Source organism: Protopterus annectens, chromosome 14.part0 (assembly GCF_019279795.1).
Source record: "Protopterus annectens isolate FY-2018-M chromosome 14.part0, PAN1.0, whole genome shotgun sequence".
NCBI classification, from domain to species: domain Eukaryota; kingdom Metazoa; phylum Chordata; order Ceratodontiformes; family Protopteridae; genus Protopterus; species Protopterus annectens.
In genome coordinates, this window is record NC_056748.1 from 347,651,296 (window position 1) to 347,675,295 (window position 24,000).

At 40.0% G+C, this 24,000-nt stretch overlaps 2 protein-coding genes across 2 annotated transcripts in view; one reads left to right on the forward strand and one right to left on the reverse strand.

Moving 5' to 3' along the window:
* LOC122788980 (SEC23 interacting protein) overlaps nucleotides 1-6,654 on the reverse strand; it is a 1,679,302-nt gene extending 1,672,648 nt beyond the window's left edge. Inside the window, exon 1 of the mRNA XM_044056073.1 lies at nucleotides 6,432-6,654. Within this exon, the coding sequence (XP_043912008.1) occupies nucleotides 6,432-6,570 (139 nt within the window). The 5' untranslated portion in view covers nucleotides 6,571-6,654. The remainder of the gene's footprint in view (nucleotides 1-6,431) is intronic.
* A 227-nt stretch (nucleotides 6,655-6,881) lies between these two features.
* The window catches only part of LOC122788982 (minichromosome maintenance complex binding protein), a 1,363,580-nt gene continuing 1,346,461 nt past the window's right edge, over nucleotides 6,882-24,000 (forward strand). The window contains exons 1-2 of the mRNA XM_044056074.1: nucleotides 6,882-6,980; nucleotides 8,117-8,322. Of these exons, the coding sequence (XP_043912009.1) occupies nucleotides 8,220-8,322 (103 nt within the window). The 5' untranslated portion in view covers nucleotides 6,882-6,980; nucleotides 8,117-8,219. The remainder of the gene's footprint in view (nucleotides 6,981-8,116; nucleotides 8,323-24,000) is intronic.

The following is a 24,000-nucleotide window of genomic DNA, read 5'->3' on the forward strand; positions in this document are numbered from 1 at the left end:
CAGACATGCTGAAATGGCCGACACATGAACCTTGACAGAGGAGTAATAAAGGCCATAGAATAGTAACTCACACAAATATTGTAAAACCAAAGAAAAACCTAGCTCAGATTTGGAGCTGGTAATGTTGCTGACAGCACTGAAAAAAAAAACTTTTCCATTTACTAAATATATGATTCTCTAGTAGCAGGCTTTCCAAGTCTACAAAGACACAATGCAACTTCTTCTGACCTTCTCTGTATTTCTCCAATAACACTCTCAGAGCAAACATCGCATCTGTAGTGCTCTTTCCTGGCATGAAACCATACTGCTGATCACTAATCATCACCTCCCTTCTTAACCTAGCTTCTACTACTCTCTCCCATAACTTCAAGCTGTGACTGATCAATTTTATCCCTCTGCAGTTACTGCAGCTCTGCACATCACCCTTATTCTTAAAGATAGGTACCAAAACGCTTTTTCTCCTCAGGCATCCTCTGACTTTCCAAAATTTCATTAAACAATCTAGTTAAAAATTCCACTGAACCCAGCCACTGGGGATGCACAAGCCAGTGCATTTCTTTGTGCCGGTCCCAAGCCTGGATAAATGGGGAGGGTTGCGTCAGGAAGGGCATCTGGCGTAAAAATTCTGCCACATAACTTATGGCGTGAAAATTTCAAGTAAGGCAATCATAGATAATATATATTTTTCACGGTCCATGATTACCATTGAACCTCCCTTGTCTGCCTGTTTGATAATGATATTATTATCAGTTTCTAGAGCTTTCAAGGCTAGAAATGCATCATAGCTTAAATTATACCATTTTTTTTCTTTACATTAATCAGAAAATAATTTCCTTAGTTCAACTTCACATAAATCATAATATGCAGTAAGAACACGTATACTGAGAGGTATAAACGTACTTTGCCTTTTACAAACAGTATAGACTTAATGATGTGGGGCGGCCACGGTGGTGCAGTGGTTAGCATTGCCGCCTCACAGCAAGAGGTTCTCCGGTTCGATCCTCGGCTGGGGTGCCTTCAGCGAGTCTGCATGTCCTCCCTGTGGTCGCGGGTTTCCTCCGGTGCCCGTTTCCTCCCACATCCCAAAGACATGCTGCAGGTGGATTGGACACTCTAAATTGGCCCTAGGTGTGAGTGTGCCTTCTGTGGAAGGTTGGGCACCGGGCTGGCAACTCGACACCGTAAAACTCCACTGCCATTCAATGTGCGGACAAGGTGATCCGCTGTGGCGACCCCTAACTGGGAAAAGCCGAAAGAAGAAGAAGAAGAAGAATAGACTTAATGATGTAATTAAATCAAAAGGTGCTTCAACAACGTATCAGTTTAAGGGTGTGCACACTTATGCAACCAGCTTATTGTACATTTTTTATTTTTTTATATTTTTCCCCCTAACAGATTGGTTTGTTTTTCAATTGAATTGTACAGGTTATAGGTCATTTTAAAGGTGGGAAAAGTTTTGAAATGATTTATTGTGGTTTCATGTTTTTATATCACAAAACCCTGGCATTTTAACAGGGGTGTGTACACTTTTTATATCCACTGTATACAAGGTTTAAGACACTGCCTTTCCCGAATCAGGCAATGTCGGCTGAAGTATACTGAAGCAGACAATATACCAAACTAATGGACCTGCCCCTCAAGACCCAAGTTGACCCCTGTTCTTGGATCCTGAGTAGTAGGGAATTTTAGAATTCAGTGTTAGCCACTGTTTCAAGTGTTCAAGACTGTCAGCTTTGGGACAATTTAGTCAAAACTGCCTGATTTGGTACAGGCAGTTTCAAATACCCAATAGACATAGACATGTATGTAAATACATACATATACACACTACATGTATGCATACACATAGTATGGATACTCTAGTGGCATAGCAAAAATATGGAATACCCTCCTTCTAGAGATCTGGATCATAGAAAGTAAACATAATTTTCAAAACCTTCTTCAGACCTACATAACCATCTACTGGAAGCGTACATGTTCAGACCCAGAGTAGACCAAACATCATACAGTTCACCATATAACTCACATAGGCTGCTTCACATATTCTGTATGGAAGACACTCAAATGCTAACTTAGTCTAACTGTCAAATGTTTCACTTCATCTTCCAATGGTACCTTAAGGTAGTGTAGGATTTAATACCTCTTAACTATGTTGTCCTTGAATTTTCTTATGTAAATTTTTTCTTATTCATATTTTGCATGTTTAATTTTAAGTGTATTTGAAATACTATTTCTGTTCTATTAATCTTGTACTGTATTGTTTTACTAATCTTGTACTGTAATAAGTGTGCTTTGTTTTATTAATCTTGCTCTGTATGGAGCTTTTCTCCTCGGGCCTCCACTAAAAATGGGCAACTTGCCCAGTATGACTCTCCTGGTAAACAAGTGTAAAATAAATAAATATGTATTATATAAATATGTACACATGCATATAAATAAATGTGCGCGCACACACACACACACACACACACACACACACACACACACACACACACACACACACACACACACACACGTGTATGCCACTTATTTTAAGATGGCTGATTGGAGTTAGCCACACACCCTAAGCAGAGTGGATTGGGGGCAAACTAGCAACTCAACGACCTGCCTACAACTTCTTCTAAAGTAAACTGTTAAAATTATTTGGGGGCAAACTAGCAACTCAACGACCTGCCTACAACTTCTTCTAAAGTAAACTGTTAAAATTACTTTTGGACAAAGTATGAACTGTCTTACAGACAATTTTGCTAGTTTTAGGTCAGGAAAACAGTTGATCTCTCCAAGGCATGCTGCAGATTACATAGCTAAAAGTAAAATATATAATAATGCAAAGCTAGTAAGCTTTAGCCCATGCCCAACCAGACAATATGGAGCCAGTAAAAATGTATCGAAGAACAGGAACTCATGGATCCTGCAGGATTTGGTTGTAGAAAATAAAGCTAACAATGCAATATGAAAAAAGGTCAGCCAATACATAGAAATCAATCATCAGTGGTGGCACTTGTCACTGTATCAGTGCCTACTGTGCTGTTTACTAACTGTGTCATATCTGACTGAAAAAAGCAAGCAATAAAAAGCAACTGATTTACACAGCTATGCACACAAATGTAAGACAGGTAAACAATCATGCATCCTTTTTTTTAATTTGAATTGTATACCATTTTCCACTTACTGTTTTCCTTCTCTCCTTTTTTATTTTTATTTTTCCACAGGTCCAGACATCCCAGGAGCAGCCTGACCATGTTCCTCCCAGGTCAATGAACATTCAACATCACTCTCTGTCATTCCATGGACGTCCTCACAGGGTCACGGCAGTGGCTCCCTCCTGCAGGCACCATAATGTGGAGTAGCCCAAGGAGCCACGAAAGGTGTAAACTTTGGGACCTGATCGATGATGTGGTGGAGTGGGTAGCGGAAAGGCACCTTTGGCCCACGAAGGAACTCCTTAAGCAGGTGCAAGACTCACTGCCCCAGCTGGCTCTAACAATGCCAATAGAGGCCTCTGGATGCATGTCACCAGGGCCTTCCACTGCAACTCCTTCAGGAAGAGAAAACATATGGGGCCCTCTGGACTGAGGTGAGGACTGAACTGACTTCTTCACTTGCTTCCTTCTTTAAATCCTCTTTCATTCACCCTCTTCCCTACTTCCTTCTCCAAATTCCCCCTCCTATACAAAACATATTTGAAAAATGGGAGAGGTCTATCCCTTGACAAAAACAAAGAACCCTTCTCCCACCTCCTCCAGCACAACACTCTTGATGTCTTCTTTCTGTCTCCTATGTATTGCCCTCCCATTTTTCTATCCGTCTTCCTTTCCCCTTTCACACCTAATCATGGTGTCCATACAAGGAAACCCATACAGTCATCATTTATTGTTTATTTATTTATTTTTTTATCTACTGACATTTCATTACTGGGAAAATCCGACTGGATAGAAGCCCATTTTCAGCAAAGGCTTGGGGAGAAAAGCTCCAAATTATAAAATTTTAGAACAATAATTTTACAATCTTCAAAAACAAAAATCTGCAGTTTAAATAATTATAACCATTTACACATAATACAAGAACATTGGTTAAGAAGCTATACAAGGTATATGGCAATTTAATAATTAAAAAAAATGTAGTCTGTAAAAAAAAAAAAAAAAAATTTAAAGGCAAGTTAGTCTAATACAAGTAGGAACTGCAATATGAAGTGAGGGAAAAACAGGATTATGGCATATTTAGAAAGAAAGTCAGGGAAGAGAATTAGATAGCAGTAAGGAAGTAAGCGAAGAAGGGACAGTAAAGGAGGTATAAGGAATGAAAAGGTACTTGTTCACATTTAGGGATATAGTTTACCATGGTTTTGAGCAAGAAGAGAGCCAGATTTTAGCTAGAAAGCCTTTCAGAGTGGTTTGAAAAATGGGAGGGAGGGTATAGACCTGATGGATACAGGTAAGGAGTTCCAGGCCTTACCAACTTTGTACGAGTACAAACAATGCCCAGCAGATTTTCTAGATTTGTAGACAGACAGGAATTTTTAGTCACTGGATCACAATGACAGATTGGGAACATTGCTGTCTATAATGTTTTTTTAGTGCTGGACAGGCAAATGGATGCTGGATAATTTTATAGGTAATAAGAAACTGTGCATGTTAGTTGGCGTGGCAGTTCTAGCCAATTAAGGATTTACAATGCTATACAGTGGTGGGTTCTGAAAGGGGTCTGTGCTGCAAATTTAGCAACTTTGTTATAGCATTGCTCAAGTATTAATTTTTGTGAAGCCTGGAGATCAGTAAAGATGCGAGCACCATACAGAAGACTGAAGAAGAGATAAGTAGTGGAAAGATTAATTTTAGTTGCATTGGTGAGAAAGTTTTTGGTTTTGTAAAGCATTCTTAGTTTTTGATGAGTTTTTCTTATGTAATTAAGAAGTCTATGGAGGATAGATGAAAGCGCTTAACCTGATGTACCAATAAACGACAGTTTGGGCATTTTCTGTCTCTTTCCTTGGAACCGGACACTCATTTTTCACCAGTTATATCGCATTTGTTGACTGGCAAGTTCAAGTCGAAAGCTGACACACTCTGGCTAGGCTTATAAATGCACTCGGGCAGATAGTCTCGTATCTACCTATGAACCTACCTATTTACAGACAATGGTTCTGGGTTGGTCTTACACACCCCAGTACAATACAGATGGACTACTGTCTACTTAAAAAACAACAATAAAACCACAACATGAGGGGAAGACTAAGCATAGAAATACGCCTACAAGCATTTTGCAGAAACCCTAGACTTTTGCCTCTTATTTTTAACCTGTTCCTCATACGATGTAGTTTTCTGACAAATCATTGAGGATTGAAGTCACTAAACAAAGAAAGACGTTTGAGACTTCACATCCTTCAAAAGAAACAAAAGCTAATGCAAAACCAGTTATTCCAAGACTTCCAAGTTCATAAAATCAATATTTAAAATCTGCACCTGATTTTGGCATGCTGTCTTCTACATCATGTTTAACTATTTCCATCATTATTCTGCTAAGAGATCGAGACTCATGTCCTAACTGCAACCTCCAGGGTTCAGTATCAGCCTTATATCTCTTCACATTTATACTCATTTCACAGCTGAAAAAAATCCAAAATCACAGCTCTTAAAACTTAAATTCCAAGCCATGTGAATGCAATGGTCAGTGTAAGTCTGTGCTTGTATAAATCCCTTTAGACTTCCACTACTGAGTTTATGTACTCATGTATACTGCCACAACAAACAGCAAACTTCAATGTACGGAGTACATGATGTCCATCGGTAATGACAACGTATAAAATCATCACAATCCTAAATTACATAAAAATCTTGAAATACTGCACTATGCAACAAAAAAAGTAATCATTACTACCAAGTAATTAATACTACACCTCGCAGCACACAATACATCAAAATGAAATCAACGTTTTCAGCGGTGACATTCCTTCAAACAATAATTTTCTAGATATACGTATCTTCTTCTGTGGTCATCAATTAAAACAAGACCACAATGGCTTAGTAAAAAACATAACAGCATTTGCTAAACTACGTAAATGAGTTTAACGCAGTTCAAGGAAGTACTGCAAAAGCCCTAATTATACTAACTTCGTCTGACTTAACTGACTTGTGCATTATTTACTAAACTACATCAGCTTTACAGTGATACCATCAAATCCATTACAAATGACAGTTCTCAATAGGAGGTCACATGAAGACATAAAATTGCAAAACTGCACACAATGAGAACCAAAGAACCCGACAATGGTCTCTATCAGTAGTTACGTGTTTGCCCACTTGGGTGAGGAACAATATACAGAAAATGAAATAGCAGTGAATGCATGTACCACAATAAACGGCCTTTTGACAACTGTTGCAATTAAATATGTTAGCCAAACCCCCTAGTCCACTGACAAGTTACTTCCTTACCTCCTGTAAGTACACCAGCACCAGGTCCTACTGCCTGACTAACTGGAATAAAAGGTACAGAAAAACTAAATTCAGTTGGCGAAGAAAAAAGTAAATTAGTAGTAGGGTTACAAATGCCAGGCTGCTTTCTCTCTGCCATCGTTTACACACAATTCACACGTAGTAGACACATTCAACAACCGGATCCAGGACGCACCAACGGAGGGTGAAAGGGCAGGATGACGTGGATCATACCCTTACTGCCCTTAACAAAGATGGCTGAAAAAAAAATTAATGATAGGAAGGAGAGCCACTATAGTGATGTCACGCATCGTATACAGGTCACGGGTGAATGTAAAATGATGTAGTTTTCCCGCCAGTGTTGTTGAAAGTATAGTGACATAGTTGTATCAACAGACTGTTGGAGTTGTTCAGAGGATGAACGCTTAGATTTTGTGTTGTAGGAACAGTGTTAAGTCTGTTTGTTGTCAAAAGAATTTTCATCGCCAAGTATGCCTTGTGTGGATGATTGGCTTAACAACCCTCTGGGTATTGTTCAGAACCTTTTTGGTGAGTTTTTAAGGCCTGCAATTTAAAGACTTTCACATCACGTGTGGTTGAAAATAAGTGGTTGTGAAGATTGTTATCTGTGATTTCTTTTATTCCGAAATGTGGTACCTGGTTTGGGATGCGTTTCTAAGTTTACTTGAGTGGAATGGACTTTCTTTTCGGTATGAGGAAGTGCTAGCTTTATTTACGTGTGGGGTTAGCGATATACCTGATTTTCCCCATGTCGTATAATGCACTGTTCTTGAGTTGTACTATGTTTTGTATGCTGCAGTATTGAAATCGGGGATAATTATCTCCTGCACTCGAGTAGGTATAGTTGAGTGTTACTTTAAGCTAAGAGAGAAAGAAGGCGGATTGCAGCAGCATTCTATCGGGTTTTTATTTGCTATAAGTAAATCTGTATCTTGGCATTGTTAGTATGGTGTCATATGTTTGCTTGTATCAGAAGTCTTGCTATAGTCGGGTTGACTAATTCCACCGCTTGATAACGTGTATGTATATTTTTATTGGGCTTTACTATCATTCTAGGGTTGCTACCTGTTTGTCTACATGCAGGAGAGTCCTACGTGGTCAGCTGTAATGTGCGGAATGCATAAAAAAATTACAAATGTCTTGCTGTTTTGGTGCAGAAATCTAAATTTCCACTAATTGCACGAAATATGAAATGTTTTAGTATTCTCCGGAACAACAGAAGAATTGCTAATGTTATAAGTATGAGCTTTTGTTCTGGCAAAAGAATGAAGCCCATACCTTTACACTGGTTGTGGTTATGGTTTGGCCTTCAAAATCTTGCATTTCCATTAAAAAGGTTGCACTTTTGCCGTTGGAAAAGGTGTTCCAGATTAAGTTCGTTCAGCGAAAGTTAAGAGTTCATTTTATTGGTTATTTATGATGTGTTTTACTGAAATTTGACAGGAAGTAGTCTTCAAGTGAATTTAGAAGACTGGATATGTACTTGTAGTGTAAAAATTTAAGCAGGTAGCTGGAAAAGCCGAAAGAAGAACTTGCTTTTAACTGACCCCGATACATATTCTTAGCTGTTCCTTGATCACCTGGATACGTCTGTTACACTTGCTTTTGCTAAATATTCTGCAAAAAAGTAATGCCTTTCTGTTGCACTTGTTTTGGTCTTGTAGTTTGACTCGGCTGTCAGCTATTTAGCCTCTGATCTCGTTTCTATACACCTTCACCCACATTTGGTACCCCCTGTGGTGCAGCCTTGAAAGAAGATTTTCCCATATGTTTGCTGACCACGAGTTGCTTGGCTTCTATCCCAGTTGTTTTGGTACCAGTTGTGAAGGTCTACTTCCTTTATCTACCCTGAAGGAAGAAGTTTCTCCATGTAAGTGTTATGCAGAATTAAAGACTAGCACTATTAATCTTGTACTAGTTATCCATATATCTGTTTTGAATTCTAGTACGTATACCATGTGCAGTTTGCACAGCTTGGGCTTTGGCATATTGAAAAAGTTAATTCAAGTAATGTTGTTCACTTTTCAGTATGTCTCAACTGTCAGATAATGAACCTGACAACAGGTAGTGCACACTAGCTAAGAGAATGCCCAGTGCTGTATCTCTTCCCACATTACACTTTGTATAAAATAATATCCCCACATGGACATTTTCTTACTGTTGGTGTTAAATACTACCCAAACATACCAAATAAAACTGCTGTATTTTACATTGTTGTTGTGCATTACAGCGAAGTAATTTCATCATACTTTTGCTGTCCCATTAAATACAATTCTGATGATGATCTTTTCACAGGCCAAAACTGTATTCTGCTTTGCAGTCATTGTTATATTTGTAACAATGTAAAGTCTGATATGTTACTGATTCCCACGTTCCTCTTTGTTTGTTTTTCTTGTAGCATTATATCTGTATTCCATATATTTTATTTGCTGTACTTTCCATTTTTTGTCTGTCTTGCTAATTAAATTTGCCCAGGTTGTGGTTTGAGGGTTTTTGGATCAGTTTGCTTACCTGTTTAAATGGAGAGAGGATGGGTGCCTGACTGGTGGTATCCCAGCAGAGAAAGTTGCAGGCAAGGTGGGAATTGGAGACTGGTATGGGAGGTGCCGGAGCTAGACATTAGCAGTTTCATATATGTTATCATGCTTGCCAAGGCTCTTCATTCCCAAGGCCTTTTTTTTTTTTTCCAGCGTACTGTCTGGAAGGCTAAGATGGGCAGAGAGAAATGGCTTCTGAGGACATGCTTGCTTGGGCTGTAAATTGCACCTTTTCAGACCTACACACAGTAAAAGCAATGATCTTTCCAAGCTCCAATAAGACTTTGAACAATAATCTGCTCAAACCAGCACACACATTCCACCCCCCACAAGGGCAGGCATGCCCATCCTCCCCGTCAGCTTAGTCGGACAACTGAACTGCTATTCAAACTTGATCATATGAGTTACAATCAGAGATTTATCCCTCTATCCCCACTAAGCTGACACATCTGTTACAACACTATGATTTCTCAAAGTAAGTTACTTGCTTTAAGTAAACTCCATCCATTTGTCACCATCAACTCCTTTCTGGCAAATATTTTTGTATTCTTGTTTTAATTATGCATATTTAATATATAGATAAAACCCATTTTTTAATGTGTGTATTACTATATCATGATCGTTGCCATTTGGAAAAAGTTATGGCTGAAAAGGATCTATGAACTAACTAGACAGCTAAATAAATGGATAAATAAATACTGCATCACTGTGACGCAACATTCTTGATAAACGAGCTTCTTTCAAAAATCACAAGAGCCTCCCCACTTGCACTTTACACCACTGGTGTGAAGAAACACTTTTTATGTGGGCAACTACTTCACTGTCTATAGTTGTTACAGTAAATCATTTGTTTTAATTTTATTTTGTTTTTACTGGGATACAGCATATTCTGTTTAGTTACTTCTCTTTCGAGCTTGTTTGCAACTGTCACTTTGCTCAAAGCCTTCGTCTCACTTTTTGCTACTGCTTCCTGTCGTCCGGGGTTTGATTCCCTCAGACTTCATTTATCTGCTGAGCAAGATCCTTTGAAAGGAGTTAATTTTTCCTGCACTAACCACACATAGCGTGCAGCTCACCTTTTTTCAAATGTTCCAATATTCACGGCTTCTCTGTGAATGGTGGAAGCATTTTCCACTAATGTTATTCAGAGTAAACAATTTCCTTCTGCTCTCGAAGAGCTTATAGCCAGCTTGCAGCCCCCACCCTCAAACTAATTCCATACATTTGATAAAAAATTTATCCTAGAGTATCCTTGCACAGTGATTTGATCAATCTAATCCTGGAGTACAGTCCCAGTTGCCTCTGCCTTTAAGGGATTCCCACTGTCCACCCCCTGTATTTTTCTGATAGCAAACCTTTGTATTTTTTCTAGTCTGATCATTTTTGTCTGGCTAAAAGAACAAATTCTCATATTTCCAGAAATGGCATTATAAGTGAAGTATATAATGGTTGATCTTTTGCTTGTTAATTCCTATTTTACAAGCTTTTAATGCAATTTGGCTAATGTGATTTAAAAAAGTTTCTGTTTTGATTGTATTCCTTTGAGTTGTATATGTTCTCCAGTAGTTGCACAGCTTTGGCTCAATCCTCTTAAACCATATTGGTGTGCTTTGTTCCCTAATTTCAGTTTCATCTTGTTTTTCTTATTAGTTTAAATTTCAAGCTCAGGTGCAATCCTTCACTTAATCAGTTTTATTTATATATTTTGTGCACCACTCATATCATGAATCTCCATGTTACTGTTGCCCAATTAGCAACACGGTTCCTAACGAGGAACCTTGTGTTTATATCTCTGTTCATGGGTATCTGCAGAACACTTATCTTTAGTTTGACTGTAAACATTCTCGAAGTCTTATAACCAGTTGTCAAAACCTAGAATGTGCTTAGGTGAACTGTTACAGGGTAGATTACGATCCATTGTATCAATTGCTTATCTAGTCTACCTTCATATCGTTACTAAATTTTTAGATGTATATATTTCTTAAACTGCAATAGTTTCTATTGCATTGCATATCCAAGCTCAGCAGCCACCTCCCTTTCCCTTGTACCGTAGAGGAGTAGATGAGCTTCGTCTGTGTTACTTGGAGATTCTGTAACTGACATGGTATGAGTACTGCATTTTCTTTTTTTATTCTAAAGAAGTTTTGTGGCTACTCACTAATGAATTTGATCTCTCTCTCTCTTTAGCTCACTGCAGTTGTACTACTTGTGGGTATTGCAGTTTTCTTTACAACCAAACTGAAAAAAAGATTGAGGATAGATTACTGATTGTCCTTCAAAATATATGTTGTATTGTACTGTTGTCCAACAAGTTGCTGGCGGAAATTGGGCTACTGTTGGCCGAAGGGGGCGAGGAAGAGGGGGAAGGCATGCCAGAATGCAGGAAGAGAGGTGAAAAGGTTAGGAGTGTGGTAGTGAGGGTAGGAACTTTGAATGTTGGCAGTATGACTGATAGAGGAGAGAGCTAGCTGATATGATGGACAAGAAGGAAGGTTGTTATATTCTGTGTGCAAGAGACCAGGTGGAAGGGAAGTAAGGCCAGGTGTATTGGAGGTGGGTTTAAATTGTTCTAGCATGGTGTGGATGGGAGGAGAAATGGGATGGGGGTTATCCTGAAGGAACAGTATGCCAAGAGTGTTTTTGGAGGTGAAGAGTCTCCCAAGTGAAGTTTATGAAGCTGGAAATAGATGGTGTGATGATTAATGCTGTTAATGCATATGCTCCGCAAGTTGGGTGTGCGATGGATGACCGAGAGAAATTTCGGAGTGAGTTGGATGAAGTCGTGAGGACTGTACCCAAGGGTGAGAGAGTGGTGATCGGAGCAGATTTCAATTGGCATGTTGGTGAAGGGAACAAAGGGGATGAAGTGATGGGTAGGTATGGTGTTAAGGAAAGGAATGCAGAAGGTCAGATGGTAGTGGATTTTGCAAAAAGGATGGCTATGGTGAATATGTATTTTAACAAGAGGGAGGAGCACACGGTGACATACAAGAGTGGAGAGAGATGCACACAGGTGGATTATATCCTATGCTGGAGGGCCATTTGGAAGGAGATTGGAGACTGTGTAAAGTGATGACTGGGAAAGTGTACTTGGGCAGCATAGAATGGTGGTCTGTAGAATGACTGACTGTGATCAAGAAGCGGAGGAGGAGTGTGAGGGCAGCACCAAGGATCAAATGGTGGAAATTGAAAAATGAGTGATTGTAAGGTGGAGTTCGTAGAGTTAAGACTAGCACTGGGTGGCAGTGAAAAGTTACCAAACAGCTGGGTAACTACAGCAGAGCTAGTAAGGAAGACTGCTAGAAAGGTGCTTGGTGTGACATCTGGACAGAAGGACAAGGGACCTGGTGGTGGAATGAGGAAGTACAGGAGAGTGTACATAGAAAGAGGTTGGTGAAAAAGTGGGATTCAGAGAGATGAAGAAAGTAGACAGGAGTATAAGGAGTTGAAGTGCATGGCAAAGAGAGAGGTGGCAAAGGCTAAGGATAAGGTGTATGGAGAGTTGTATGAAAGGATGGTGGAAAGGACCTGTACCAATTGGCTAGACAGAGGGACTGAGCTAGGAAAGATGTGCAGCAGATAAGGGTGATAAAGGGTAATGAGGGAAACGTGCTCACAAGCGAGGAAAGTGTTGAACAGATGGGAAAGAGTACTTTGAGGGGCTGATGAATGAAGAGAATGAGAGAGAGATGGTTTGATGCTGTGGGGATAGTGAATCAGGAAGTGCAACAGATTAGGAAGGCAGAAGTAAGGATAGCTATGAAGAGGATGAAGAATGGAAAGGCTGTTGGTCCAGATGACATACCCGTAGAAGCTTGGAGGTGTTTAGGAGAAATGGCAGTGGAGTTTTTAACCAGATTTTGTTTAATGAAATCTTGGACAGTGAGAGGATGTCAGAGGAGTGGAGAAAGTGTTTTGGTACCAAATGTTAAGATTAAGGGTGATGTGCGGAGCTGTAGTAATTACAAAGGGATAAAATTGATCAGTCACAGCATGAAATTATGGGAAAGAGTAGTAGAAGCTAGGTTAAGAAGGGAGGTGATGATTGGTGATCAGCAGTGGTTTCATGCCAGGAAAGGGCACTACAGCTGTGATGTTTGCTCTGAGAGTGTTGATGAAGTACAGAGAAGGTCAGAAGGAGTTTCATTGTGTCTTTTAAACTTAGAGAAAGCATATGACAGGGTGCCTAGAGAGGAGGAGTATTATATGAGGAAGTTGGGAGTGGCAGAGAAGTATGTAAGAGTGGTACAGGGTATGTACAAGGGTAGTGTGGCAGCAGTGAGATCTGCAGGGGGAGTGACAGATGCGTTTAAGGTCGAGGTGGGATTACATCAAGGATCAGTTCTGAGTCCTTTCTGTTTGCAGTGGTGATGGACAGGTTGACACGAGATCAGACGAGTCCCCGTGGACTATGATGTTTGCAGATGACATTGTGATATGTAGTGAGAGTAGGGAACAGGTTGAGGAGACCCTGGAGAGGTGGAGATATGCCCTAGAGAGGAGAGGAATGAAGGTTAGCAGGACTAAGACAGACTGTGTGTGTGAATGTGAGAGAGAGGATAGAGGAATGGTGAGGATGCAGGGAGTAGAGTTGGCAAAGGTGGTTAAGTTTCAATTGGGATCAACAGTTCAGAGTAATGGCGAGTGTGTAAAGGAGGTGAAGAGTACAGGCAGGGTGGAGTGGCTGGAGAAGTCAGGAGTGATTTGTGACAGATAAGTACCAGTAGGAGTGAAAGGGAAGGTCTGGTAGTGAGACCAAGCTGTGTTATATGGGTTGGAGACGGTGGCATGGACAAAAAGGCAGGAGTCAGAGCTGGATGTGGCAGAGTTAAAGATGTTAAGATTTGCACTGGGTGTGACGAGAGTAGACAGGATTAGGAATAAGTATATTAGAAGGTCCGCCCAGGTTGGACTGTTTGAAGACAAAGCCAGAGAGGCGAGATTGCGTTGGTTTGGATATGTGCTGAGGAGGGGTGCTGGGTATAGTGGGAAAAGGATGCTACGGATGAAACTGCCAGGGTAAGAGGAAGGCCTAAGATAAGGTTTATGGATGTGGTGAGAGAGGACATTAAGGTGGTTGGTGTAACAGAGCAAGATGCAGAGGACAGGAAGAAATGGAAACAGATGATCCACTGTGGCGACCCCTAATGGGAACAGCCGAAAGAAAAAGGGCAAATAAAATTGTTGGTGAAATGAGCACGATACCTTCTGAATTGTAAATATGTTGGGTACATATAGAATCAAGAGATTGACTTTTTTATTGATTCATTAATTATGGTGACTGTAACTAATAAAGGGTTTGAACTTTGTAAAGCCACACAAATACAAGAAGTGTTTAGACTTTTTATACCACCCCTCAGCTGGTGAATCATATGCTTATATCCAGCCTGGTCTGCTCTTTTGAAATCCACAAGAAAACTCTTGAGCACACATGGTTTACATAACGCATTTTGCAATGACTTCAGCTGACCCTTTCGAAGTACACCAGGCATTGCACTGGAACTGGTGTTTGGTTAATGGATGTAGAGCTTTAATACTCATGGGTACAGAAATTAGGAAGACAACAGTGTCTCTCTTACGTTGCTCAGAAAAACATTTTTAAAAGTGGTTGTTGAGAACAGAATTATTGGTATGTAGCGTAGGTGTTTGTGTAAGATGCGAGTCTTTTAGAGAGAGACAGGGGAGACTGTGGTTCTCATAAACATTAATAGTCTTTCCTAAATAAAATACCCAAGAGGAGATGAGAACCCATCCTATTTGTTCAAGAATTTTTTAGTATGCCACTAGTTGGATTTAAAAGACGAGGTGGTGGCAGTGTCTGGTGCAGGGAAGTTTACAGATAAGAAGAGTAGTGGAATGATGCCGGAAACGAAGGCAATGAGATCCATTATGGAGGTAGAGGGAGAGGGTTTGGTGATTTTTAGACACTGAAAAAAATGTGATTTTTAAGAAGGAAAAATGTGATTTTTAAGAAGGGTAGGTAAGTGAGAAAATAGTCCAGATTTCATTGAAACCAGTCTTTGGGCTTAGTTGACCAAAACGATCACCAAAGGGGAGACATGGGCACATGTTGTAGTGCAATTAGTTGCCAAAGGCCAATTGGAGTTGTCTGAGGTGGTAGCAATGTCAGGGAAGTGATAGACAGACAAATGGCAAGAGACAGATTTGGAGAGAGCATTCTCAGGACATGTTACTTGTACTAGCAGCCAGCTTTCTGAGGCAAAATATTTGTAGTTTTAATGATTGACCACGGTAGTAGACGAGGGGGTAGTATGGGACTAAAAGAATGATTAGGGATGATACAGCTTTCTGCAACAGTTAGACCCCCATATTTCCTAAGAATAAAATGATCAAAGTGTTCATTTGGAAGGGTACAGTGTGGCAATCCAGAACCTTTAAGACAGGAGAGCGGGATGGCTGCCCAGAAGCCAAGGAGAGAGTAGGTATTTCAAATTTAGAAGACAAGATGCTGAACACAAGAGAAACAAGGGTGACCTGCGTGGCTGTGATAGTATCACTCAGCAATGAAAGATGGGAAAGCTGCGAGCAGTGAATACAGTAGGGGGAAGAGTGGGTATTACTGTTGTAGAAACATGACATGACTCAGTGATGGGAAGCTTTGGTATATGGGCAAGCCTGAGTATAGATAGTTAAGGAATAAGGAATTATAGAAAAGTATAGTAGTAGTCTGTGTAAAGGGAAGGGCATCAGTTGTGAGGCCAAAAAGGAGGAAGAATCCCAAAGTAAGAGTAAAGTGAGAACCTAGATTTAGCTGATATGGTTGTCAAGGTAGGGAAAAGTGGAGAAAGCCGATGGACTGCTCATCCAGTGAGATTGAATCATGAAAGGAAGATGGGGACTGGAGGAGAAATTAAGGGTCTATTGCCTTGCATACGAACTTTCCCACTATCTCGGTTACCAGGTTGGTGGATATGGGCATCCTGAGGGAATGTAAAAATTGCCTCATGTTTACTGGCAACCAGTTAATTCTCAAACGGATATGTGAGAGATGTATTTACACAATGTCACTGGAGGTAAGGCTTTCACATAAAAGTACTGCTAATGCCAGTAAGGTTTTTAGTAGTACACACACTGCACCCTTCACACACAAATCAAAGCAGACATATAAACTTGCATGTGCTGAGGCACTTAATGTAACCTAAACCCCAAAAACCTCCTAGACGAAGTACACATAACAAATACCCTTAGCAGCCCTGAATGCACAGTTTCAAAACCATACCCACATCAACGCATAAAGCCTCTACTTCTAAGCCCGTAAGGCAAGCCACCACATAGTCTAACATTCTGGTCATCAGAGACTCCATCGAGAGACATGCTGATGTCCCTTTCACCAAGCTAGTAAGGGGAAAGTCATGGTCAGTAGCTTATCAGGAGCTGGGATCCACCACAGGTATCAGCACGCACTCGGGTCATTGGACCACAAGTAGCAGGTCTTAGGTCAGTCATTTACACCCACATGGACTATGACTGAGAAATACTATCTGCTTAAACTGTATGAAGAAAGACATCATGGAGATCTCGGAATATGTATCCTAGGCTGGTAAGAGCCTAGCATTGAGCAGCATTTTACCATCTCTTAAGGACAGCACGATATGAACAATTGATGAATGACTTTAATAGTTGGCTTAGTTTCTGGTATCATTCTAAGGGTGTGCAGTATTTGTTAGCATGGAAGGAGATGGTCAACAGACCATGCTGCTTTGCCAACCGTAGTGTTTTTTTTTTTTTTTTTTTTTGTAGGGAAAGCCAAATTTAAAAGTACTTCCAACGTAGCAAATCAAAACAAAGAGAATCTAAAGTTATTACTGCTCACTGCTAGGAGTCTTAAACTCCACTCCCTAGAAGCTCTCTTCACCCTAGAGAATGCTGCCTCAAACTCCTTAGACCAGATTGTCAGTACACCAGCCAAGGGTGCAACCATACTGGATCTAGTCCTTTTCAATATGGGAGCGTGCTGCAGAAACGCCTAGTGTAATGTCTTCACTGGTAAGGTCAGACCACAAAGTGGTCTCCTTTTTAGAGTAAAAATAAAACTTGAACCCACTAGCTAACCTTGGAATATTCAGTAACTACCCTAAGGCTAACTTCCTACTATTAAGTGATAACCTGGCAAGATTTCAAGCCCCCATAAACCCTGAGAAAACTGCTGCCTATGCAAAACTTTTCACAGAACCCCCTGTATAAGCTTGTTAATAGCTGCATAGAGGCTACTGTACCCACCAGGAAGAAGTATAGCACCAACTCCAGTAAGAAGCCACCCTGGTGGAATTGCAAAATCAATAGGCTGTATAATAGAAGGAAGAACATAGTGGTAAAAATTAGGAGACGCAGCACCCAGCAGGATAAAAGCACTCTTGTCAAATTAAAATAACTGTGGGGGCAAAGTGTACCAAAGAAAAATGTGAGGTAAAATTGGCCTCCCAAGCCTAGGACAAACCACAAGGCATTCTTAGCTATATCTGCAACCTCAAAGGCAATACACAATTGTGTGCAGCGCTTATTGTTAATGAGCCACCTACATGAAGCCAGAAGATGTAGCAAACGTACTGGCTAACAAATTCAGCTCCAGCTTTACCCCTTTGTCCTCCCTCAACCTTCTCTCAGGAAATGCCATCAAATATAACTCCCCTGCTATAACTAGGGAACAAGTCCTTAATGCTGTCTCCAAGGCCAAGAACACTGCATCGTGTGCCCAGACCGTATCCCAGGATGCTGTCTAGCATGAAATATGACCTTTCGGGCCATCTGGACTAAACAGGCTTTGTGCCTCATGAATGGTAAACGGCAACATGCATCCCTCTACACAAAGTGGACAATCTACAGATCCAGGAAACTACAGACCACCCATAAGTCTCACTAGTCTTCTATGCAAAGCCATGGAAAGAAGTATCACGGAAACGATAAATAATGATGTAGTAAACCTTGACGACACTCGACCCAACCCAGTTTGGTTTCATCAAGGGCAAGTCATGCTACCACCTGGTGGACTACGTCTGAGAGTCACCAAAGCAATGGATGAGGGCAAGAAGATCCACACTGCCTACCTTCAGCTGGTCAAGGCATTTGACATAATACCCCACTTGGGCATTGTTGACCAACCCAAGAGGTTGGGTACAAACCCGTATGTCACTCTGATAGCCAATTGGGTCACAGACCGGACCCAGGAAGATACACTTGGAGAGTCTGCCTCTAGAAAGAGGCAATTACAGGTGGAGTCCCTCAGGGATGAGTGTTTGACTTTTTTCTTTTTAGCATTTAATTCTCTGAAGTCAAGGCCAATGTCTGTGGTTTCTAGCTGACTAAATTGTGGATGATTGCAAATTAGGGGCAGTCATTAAATCCCACATTGACACAAATGTTCTCCAGGAAGGGATAACACAGGCAAACAAATGCTGTCGGAGCCATGGACCAAAACTAAATGCATAACTATCCTTCAGGAAGTCATCCCCTCAGTTTTCATATTGATAACACACCCCTTAGAGTTGACCCAGTAGTCTGGGACAGTCTGTCTTTTGACCATCATGGTTGTTGGCCTAGTAAACATCTATGAACTTATGTGTCAATAGCAGTGAGAAAGTCATTCTATGTTGAGCATCTTATAAACAAAAGTGTGGTGTCTAGGTCCAAGGAAGTCATTGTTCCACTATATTCGACATTCATTAGATCTGCCATTCAGTACAGTGTCCCCTTTTGGTATGTACCTAACCAAGCATGTACAGCAAATGAAACCTCCACAGTGGTTACTCACTATAAGAATACAGGAAATAAGTAAAATGTCCTATGCAGACCGCCTCAAGGCCCTATCCCTGTAGTCTGTATCCCATAGACTGTTGAGGGGAGATCTATGCCCGGCATACAGGGCATTGTCAGACCCCACTCTGATGGACCTCCTGCATATCTGCAAAACAAACACCAGAACTACCCTTTTTCAAAAGATTTAAACCTGGTTTGTAATAAAAATGGGACCTGCTGGAGAGACAAGGATGTATCTCAGAGACTGCTCCGTTTTTGGAACAGGCTCCCCATCCAAGTGAAGCAGAGTTCCTGTGTAATCCAACTCAAGTGTAACTTGAACAATTGACTGAGGAAACAGGAAATTCATCCCTGGCTTGGCACCCATGTCTCTAATGGACCCAGGCAACCTGTAAATGGTTAATCTCCCAAGCCTCTGTGTACACTTAGCAAAGGTACCAGAACTTGTCAAATTTAGTAAATATGGCTAGGCTTAATAAGGCCCTTGTGGTCATTAGCTTAGTGAACCCCTATAAACCTATGAGTGTAGTAAGAGTCAGTGAGCAACAATCATGAGGATCTGAATCTGCTAAAGCAGACTGGTAGGTTTTGAATGAGTGGAACTTGGTTGGACCCACAATACTCTCAACACTTACATCAGCTGGTGCAAGGCTGTACCATAAAGGCTGTAATTCTGGATGTGGGACTTTCAGTTTGGTTGCATACAGAAAAACGGGTTAAGTAAAGCTTTTCCAGTGTGAAAACTGAGAAATGCTTGTATAAAAAAAGGCCGGTATCAACTTTGGTAAAATTCAGTTATTGGATAGTAATTACACTGCTCAAATGCCAGCCAAGAAGTTTTGGAGAGAGAAGTAAAAATTGACCAGAAAAGAAGATTGATATGGCTTTGAAGAACTATCTAGCTCATCAGAAAAAACAAAGTAAGTTTCCGTTTTAGTATAGAATTTGCTTCCTATAATGTAGATTAAAAACTTAATCAAGTGCACTAAAAGGTATTTGAAGTAACTAAGATGCTGGAGGAACATGTAAATCAAATATGAGCTGATAAAACTGTAGAAATGAGAGGATGAATTGAACAAAAGACTGGCTGAACATGATGGCTTCTCAAAGAACTGTTCAAACAAAGTGTTCTATCACACAACCTGAGATTTTTGCTATATCCGTGAAACTGGTTTGTGGGGGGTAGATTATACTCCTCCTTCTTCTTCTTCTTATGTTTCTTTTGGCTTTTCCCAGTTAGGGGTCGCTACAGCAGAACTCCGGTCCGCTAATGATTGGTAGTTGACTTTTACATTTCGAGTTACCAGCCCTGACGCACAACCTTCAATGAAGGTACGCCCCATTCACGCATGTCTCCACGCAGAAGACGCTCTAGCTGAGAATCGAACGGGACAGGGTCTTACTGTGAGGCGACAATGCTACCGCCTTCTTTTTATGAAACTACAAATATGCAATTGGACTTCTGTTTTCTCAGCAGGAATTGTTGAGAGGTCACATCATGTGTATGCACCAAATCTGGTTATGAGGAAATGGCCAAGTCTGTATTGGTTTAGTAAGATGCCTTCATATTGGCAGAAAGCTGGTCCTGACAAAACCTGGGGTTGAAAAAAAATATTAAAACCTGGTGACACCATTGTAAATTTAAAAATTCTGTACGTGTTGCACAGCTATTCCTGGGGATGTTAGTCAGATGTGAGAATAGACATAGATTAGACTTGAGGAGAGAGTTTTTTTTTTTTTTTTTTACTTAGAGTAGAATGGGCGTGCCTTTGACAGTTGGTTGTCGAGCTAGCACCTCAGCACCGTAAAAATCTACTACCAGTCATTAGCGGACCGGAGTTCTGCTGTGGCGACCCCTAACCGGGAAAAGGGAGGAGGAGGACCCACCCATACAGGGACCTTGCCAGTGAGTCTTAAGAGCATGATGATCAGGAAGAAGCCAGTAAGCATGGGTAACTTATAAATAGGAGAAATGTAAATAATCTGTCCCATTACATATTGCTTATACACGACAGTGGTTCTTGAAGTAAAAAAGGATCCAAGTGCAGTAAGGTGATTCAGAAATAATCCAGCAGTCTCAGGACAACACCAAGTTTAATTAAATGAAGCGCTTTTCGTCTGCTTACATAAGCAGACTTCTTCAGACATTACAAAACTGTGAGTTAAGACTTAAATAGTACCAAGAACCTCGTTGGTAATCAATTAACCAATCAAGCAAATGGTTACTTTGAGTTTAAATTTAAAAACATAATCGCATTACAACTTAAAAAAACAATAGGAATGAGTCATAAATAACTGAGGAACACACAATAGAACTAAGTGACCACTCTAAGCTGAAATGCACAGTAATAATTAAATATAATAAGTAGATTAAAATGTGCACACTAAAAGAAAATATATGCATAAACAGTATATATAAAGTAAGTGAAGAATGAAAGTTGATAAAAATAAAAGGTAAAATGTATCTAGACCGCTACAAATTAATGTGTTATCTAGACTGATTTCTCAGTTTTAGCAGACTGCTAATAGAGCAGCCATCATTCAACCCAGGTAATACATAGGCGTTTAGTCTAATCTGCCATATTAGTTATGACGCCTCCATAAACAAATGTAAAGGAGCCCCTATCTTGTTTTCGGATATCTGGTCAATCACTAAAAGTCTAAAAAAGTGGTCATTATACTGGGTTATGTGTTTGGCAAGGGCATTATCTGGTTTTTGTTTGCTAATGGCGTATTGATGTTCATAAATTCGCTCTCGCAATCTGCGCTCAGTCTTTCCCACATAGAATCCTGCACATTTTTGGCATTGAGCTAAATATACAACCATTTTAGAACTGCAGGTACATCTATAGCGTAAATCAAATCTATGATTATCAATTATGAATCGATTAGATTCATGGATGTGTCTACATTGGTTGCAATTTTGGCATTTATACATGCCTGGTGTTCGTATGGAAGTGCCATCAGGTTGTTCTAGCAAAGATTTCAAGTTTTTGCCTCTTCTAAAAGTGAATTTGGGTCTATTACCCACTTTGCCAAACACTGCATGGTTACCACGGAAAACATTCCAGTTCTTGGTAATGATGTCTAATATAAGGTGGCTGTTAGAACAGTATGTCAAAATTAATCTATTATTCATATTAGTGACATACGACAAGAAATCAACTTGTCTAGCTGGCTCAGGTGCATCCATATTGGCAGACTCCCTGTTTAAATCAATCTTGAGAATAGGTTGGTATATACCATTCAGTCTCTTATTCGTAACCTCTTTTACTAAGCTCTCAAGAAGGGGTTGAGGGTACCCTCTATGTAGGAACATATTGACTAATAACTTACATTCATTATGGAAGTCTTCTTCGATGCTCACCATGCGGGCTGCTCTAACCAGCTGCCCCTTTACAACCGACCTCTTTTGGTAGTTCGGGTGGCAACTACTGAAATGTAGAAAGGAGTTGGAATGTGTAGGCTTTCTATAAATGCTAGCTACATGGTCGTTCAGCTCCTCATTCTTCACTAACCATATATCCAAATATGCAATGGCACTTTCACTGAAGTTGGAAGTAAAGGACAAAAAATCAGTAGAGGAGTTAAAGGAGTCCAAAATCAACTTGCTGTCAGTTTCATCTCCCTCTAGCAAAATAAAAATGTCATCAAGGTACCATGTATAGTACCTGATTTTGGGCATGAGTGCTTGGTTATTCAGCACATTCTCCTTTTCCCAACAGGACATTACCATGTTGGCTAGACTTGCCCCACAGGGTGAACCCATGGCAACCCCAATTTTTTGTAGCTAGAAATTCTCACCCAACATAAAGTAGTTGTTAAATAAGATCATGTCCAAAAGTTCCATGACTAGTGAGATTTCATCAACTGGGGCGCCCTTGTTCTTGAGAGTAAAACCCACCCATTCAATTTGCTACTTGTAGGGGGATACAGGTGTACAAATCTTTGACATCGATAGTCAAAAAGTTATATTTTTTGTCGAATGTCAATTCCCCTATTTTTTCCAGGAAGGACCATGAATCTTTACAGATTTGTTCTTCCTGTTTCAAGTATTTCTGTAATATAGAATCTACAAGTTTAGCGCAGGAGTATGTAGGAGATCCACGTCCATCAACTAGTGGACGCATAGGGGGGTTAAAGAGATCCTTGTGTATCTTTGGGATCCCAAAAAGGCAAGGGAACCTAGGGTATGGAGTAGTAGGGTATTTGTACTGATCCTGATCTAATCTACCCTCAAAAAACATTTCATCTAGGTTGTTTTGGATGTTATGATAAGCTTTATTAACTTCAGATCTAGAACTCAAAGTATACGCGTCATTGGAAAGTAGATCAAGCATTCTATCAAAATAATCAACTTTATCAAACACCACTACTCCCCCTTTTTTATCTGGTTTACAAATACGTAAACTATGCGTCTTAAAGTCAAGTAGTTCAAGTTCTTCCCTACATGTATCATCTGTTCTAATATTGGATAAGTACATGTTCTTCTGCCTTAAATCAAGTTCACACATGTTTTCAAAAGATTGAACTATAGGGTGCAATGGGGGGGTTAAAAGTGCTGGGTACCCTAGTTGGATTGTCATGAATGTTATTGCTATTAGTGTTTGTCAAACAGCAAGTTGAAATTTAATTTACGGGTAAACAGTTTGATGTCAATAATAGTCCCTACTATGTCAAACTTTTGTTGAGGTACATATGTTTGCCCTTTAGATAAGAAATCTTTAAACACCTATGTATTACCTGGGTTGAATGATGGCTGCTCTATTAGCAGTCTGCTAAAATTGAGAAATCAGTCTAGATAACACATTAATTTGTATCGGTCTAGATACATTTTACCTTTTATTTTTATCAACTTTCATTCTTCACTTACTTTATATATATACTTTCTTTTAGTGTGCACATTTTAATCTACTTATTATATTTAATTATTATTGTGCATTTCAGCTTAGAGTGGTCACTTAGTTCTATTGTGTGTTCCTCAGTTATTTATGACTCATTCCTATTGTTTTTTAAGTTGTAATGTGATTATGTTTTTAAATTTAAACTCAAGGTAACCATTTGCTTGATTGGTTAATTGATTACCAACGAGGTTCTTGGTACTATTTAAGTCTTAACTCACAGTTTTGTAATGTCTGAAGAAGTCTGCTTATGTAAGCAGACGAAAAGCGCTTCATTTAATTAAACTTGGTGTTGTGAGACTGCTGGATTATTTCTGAATCACCTTACTGCACTTG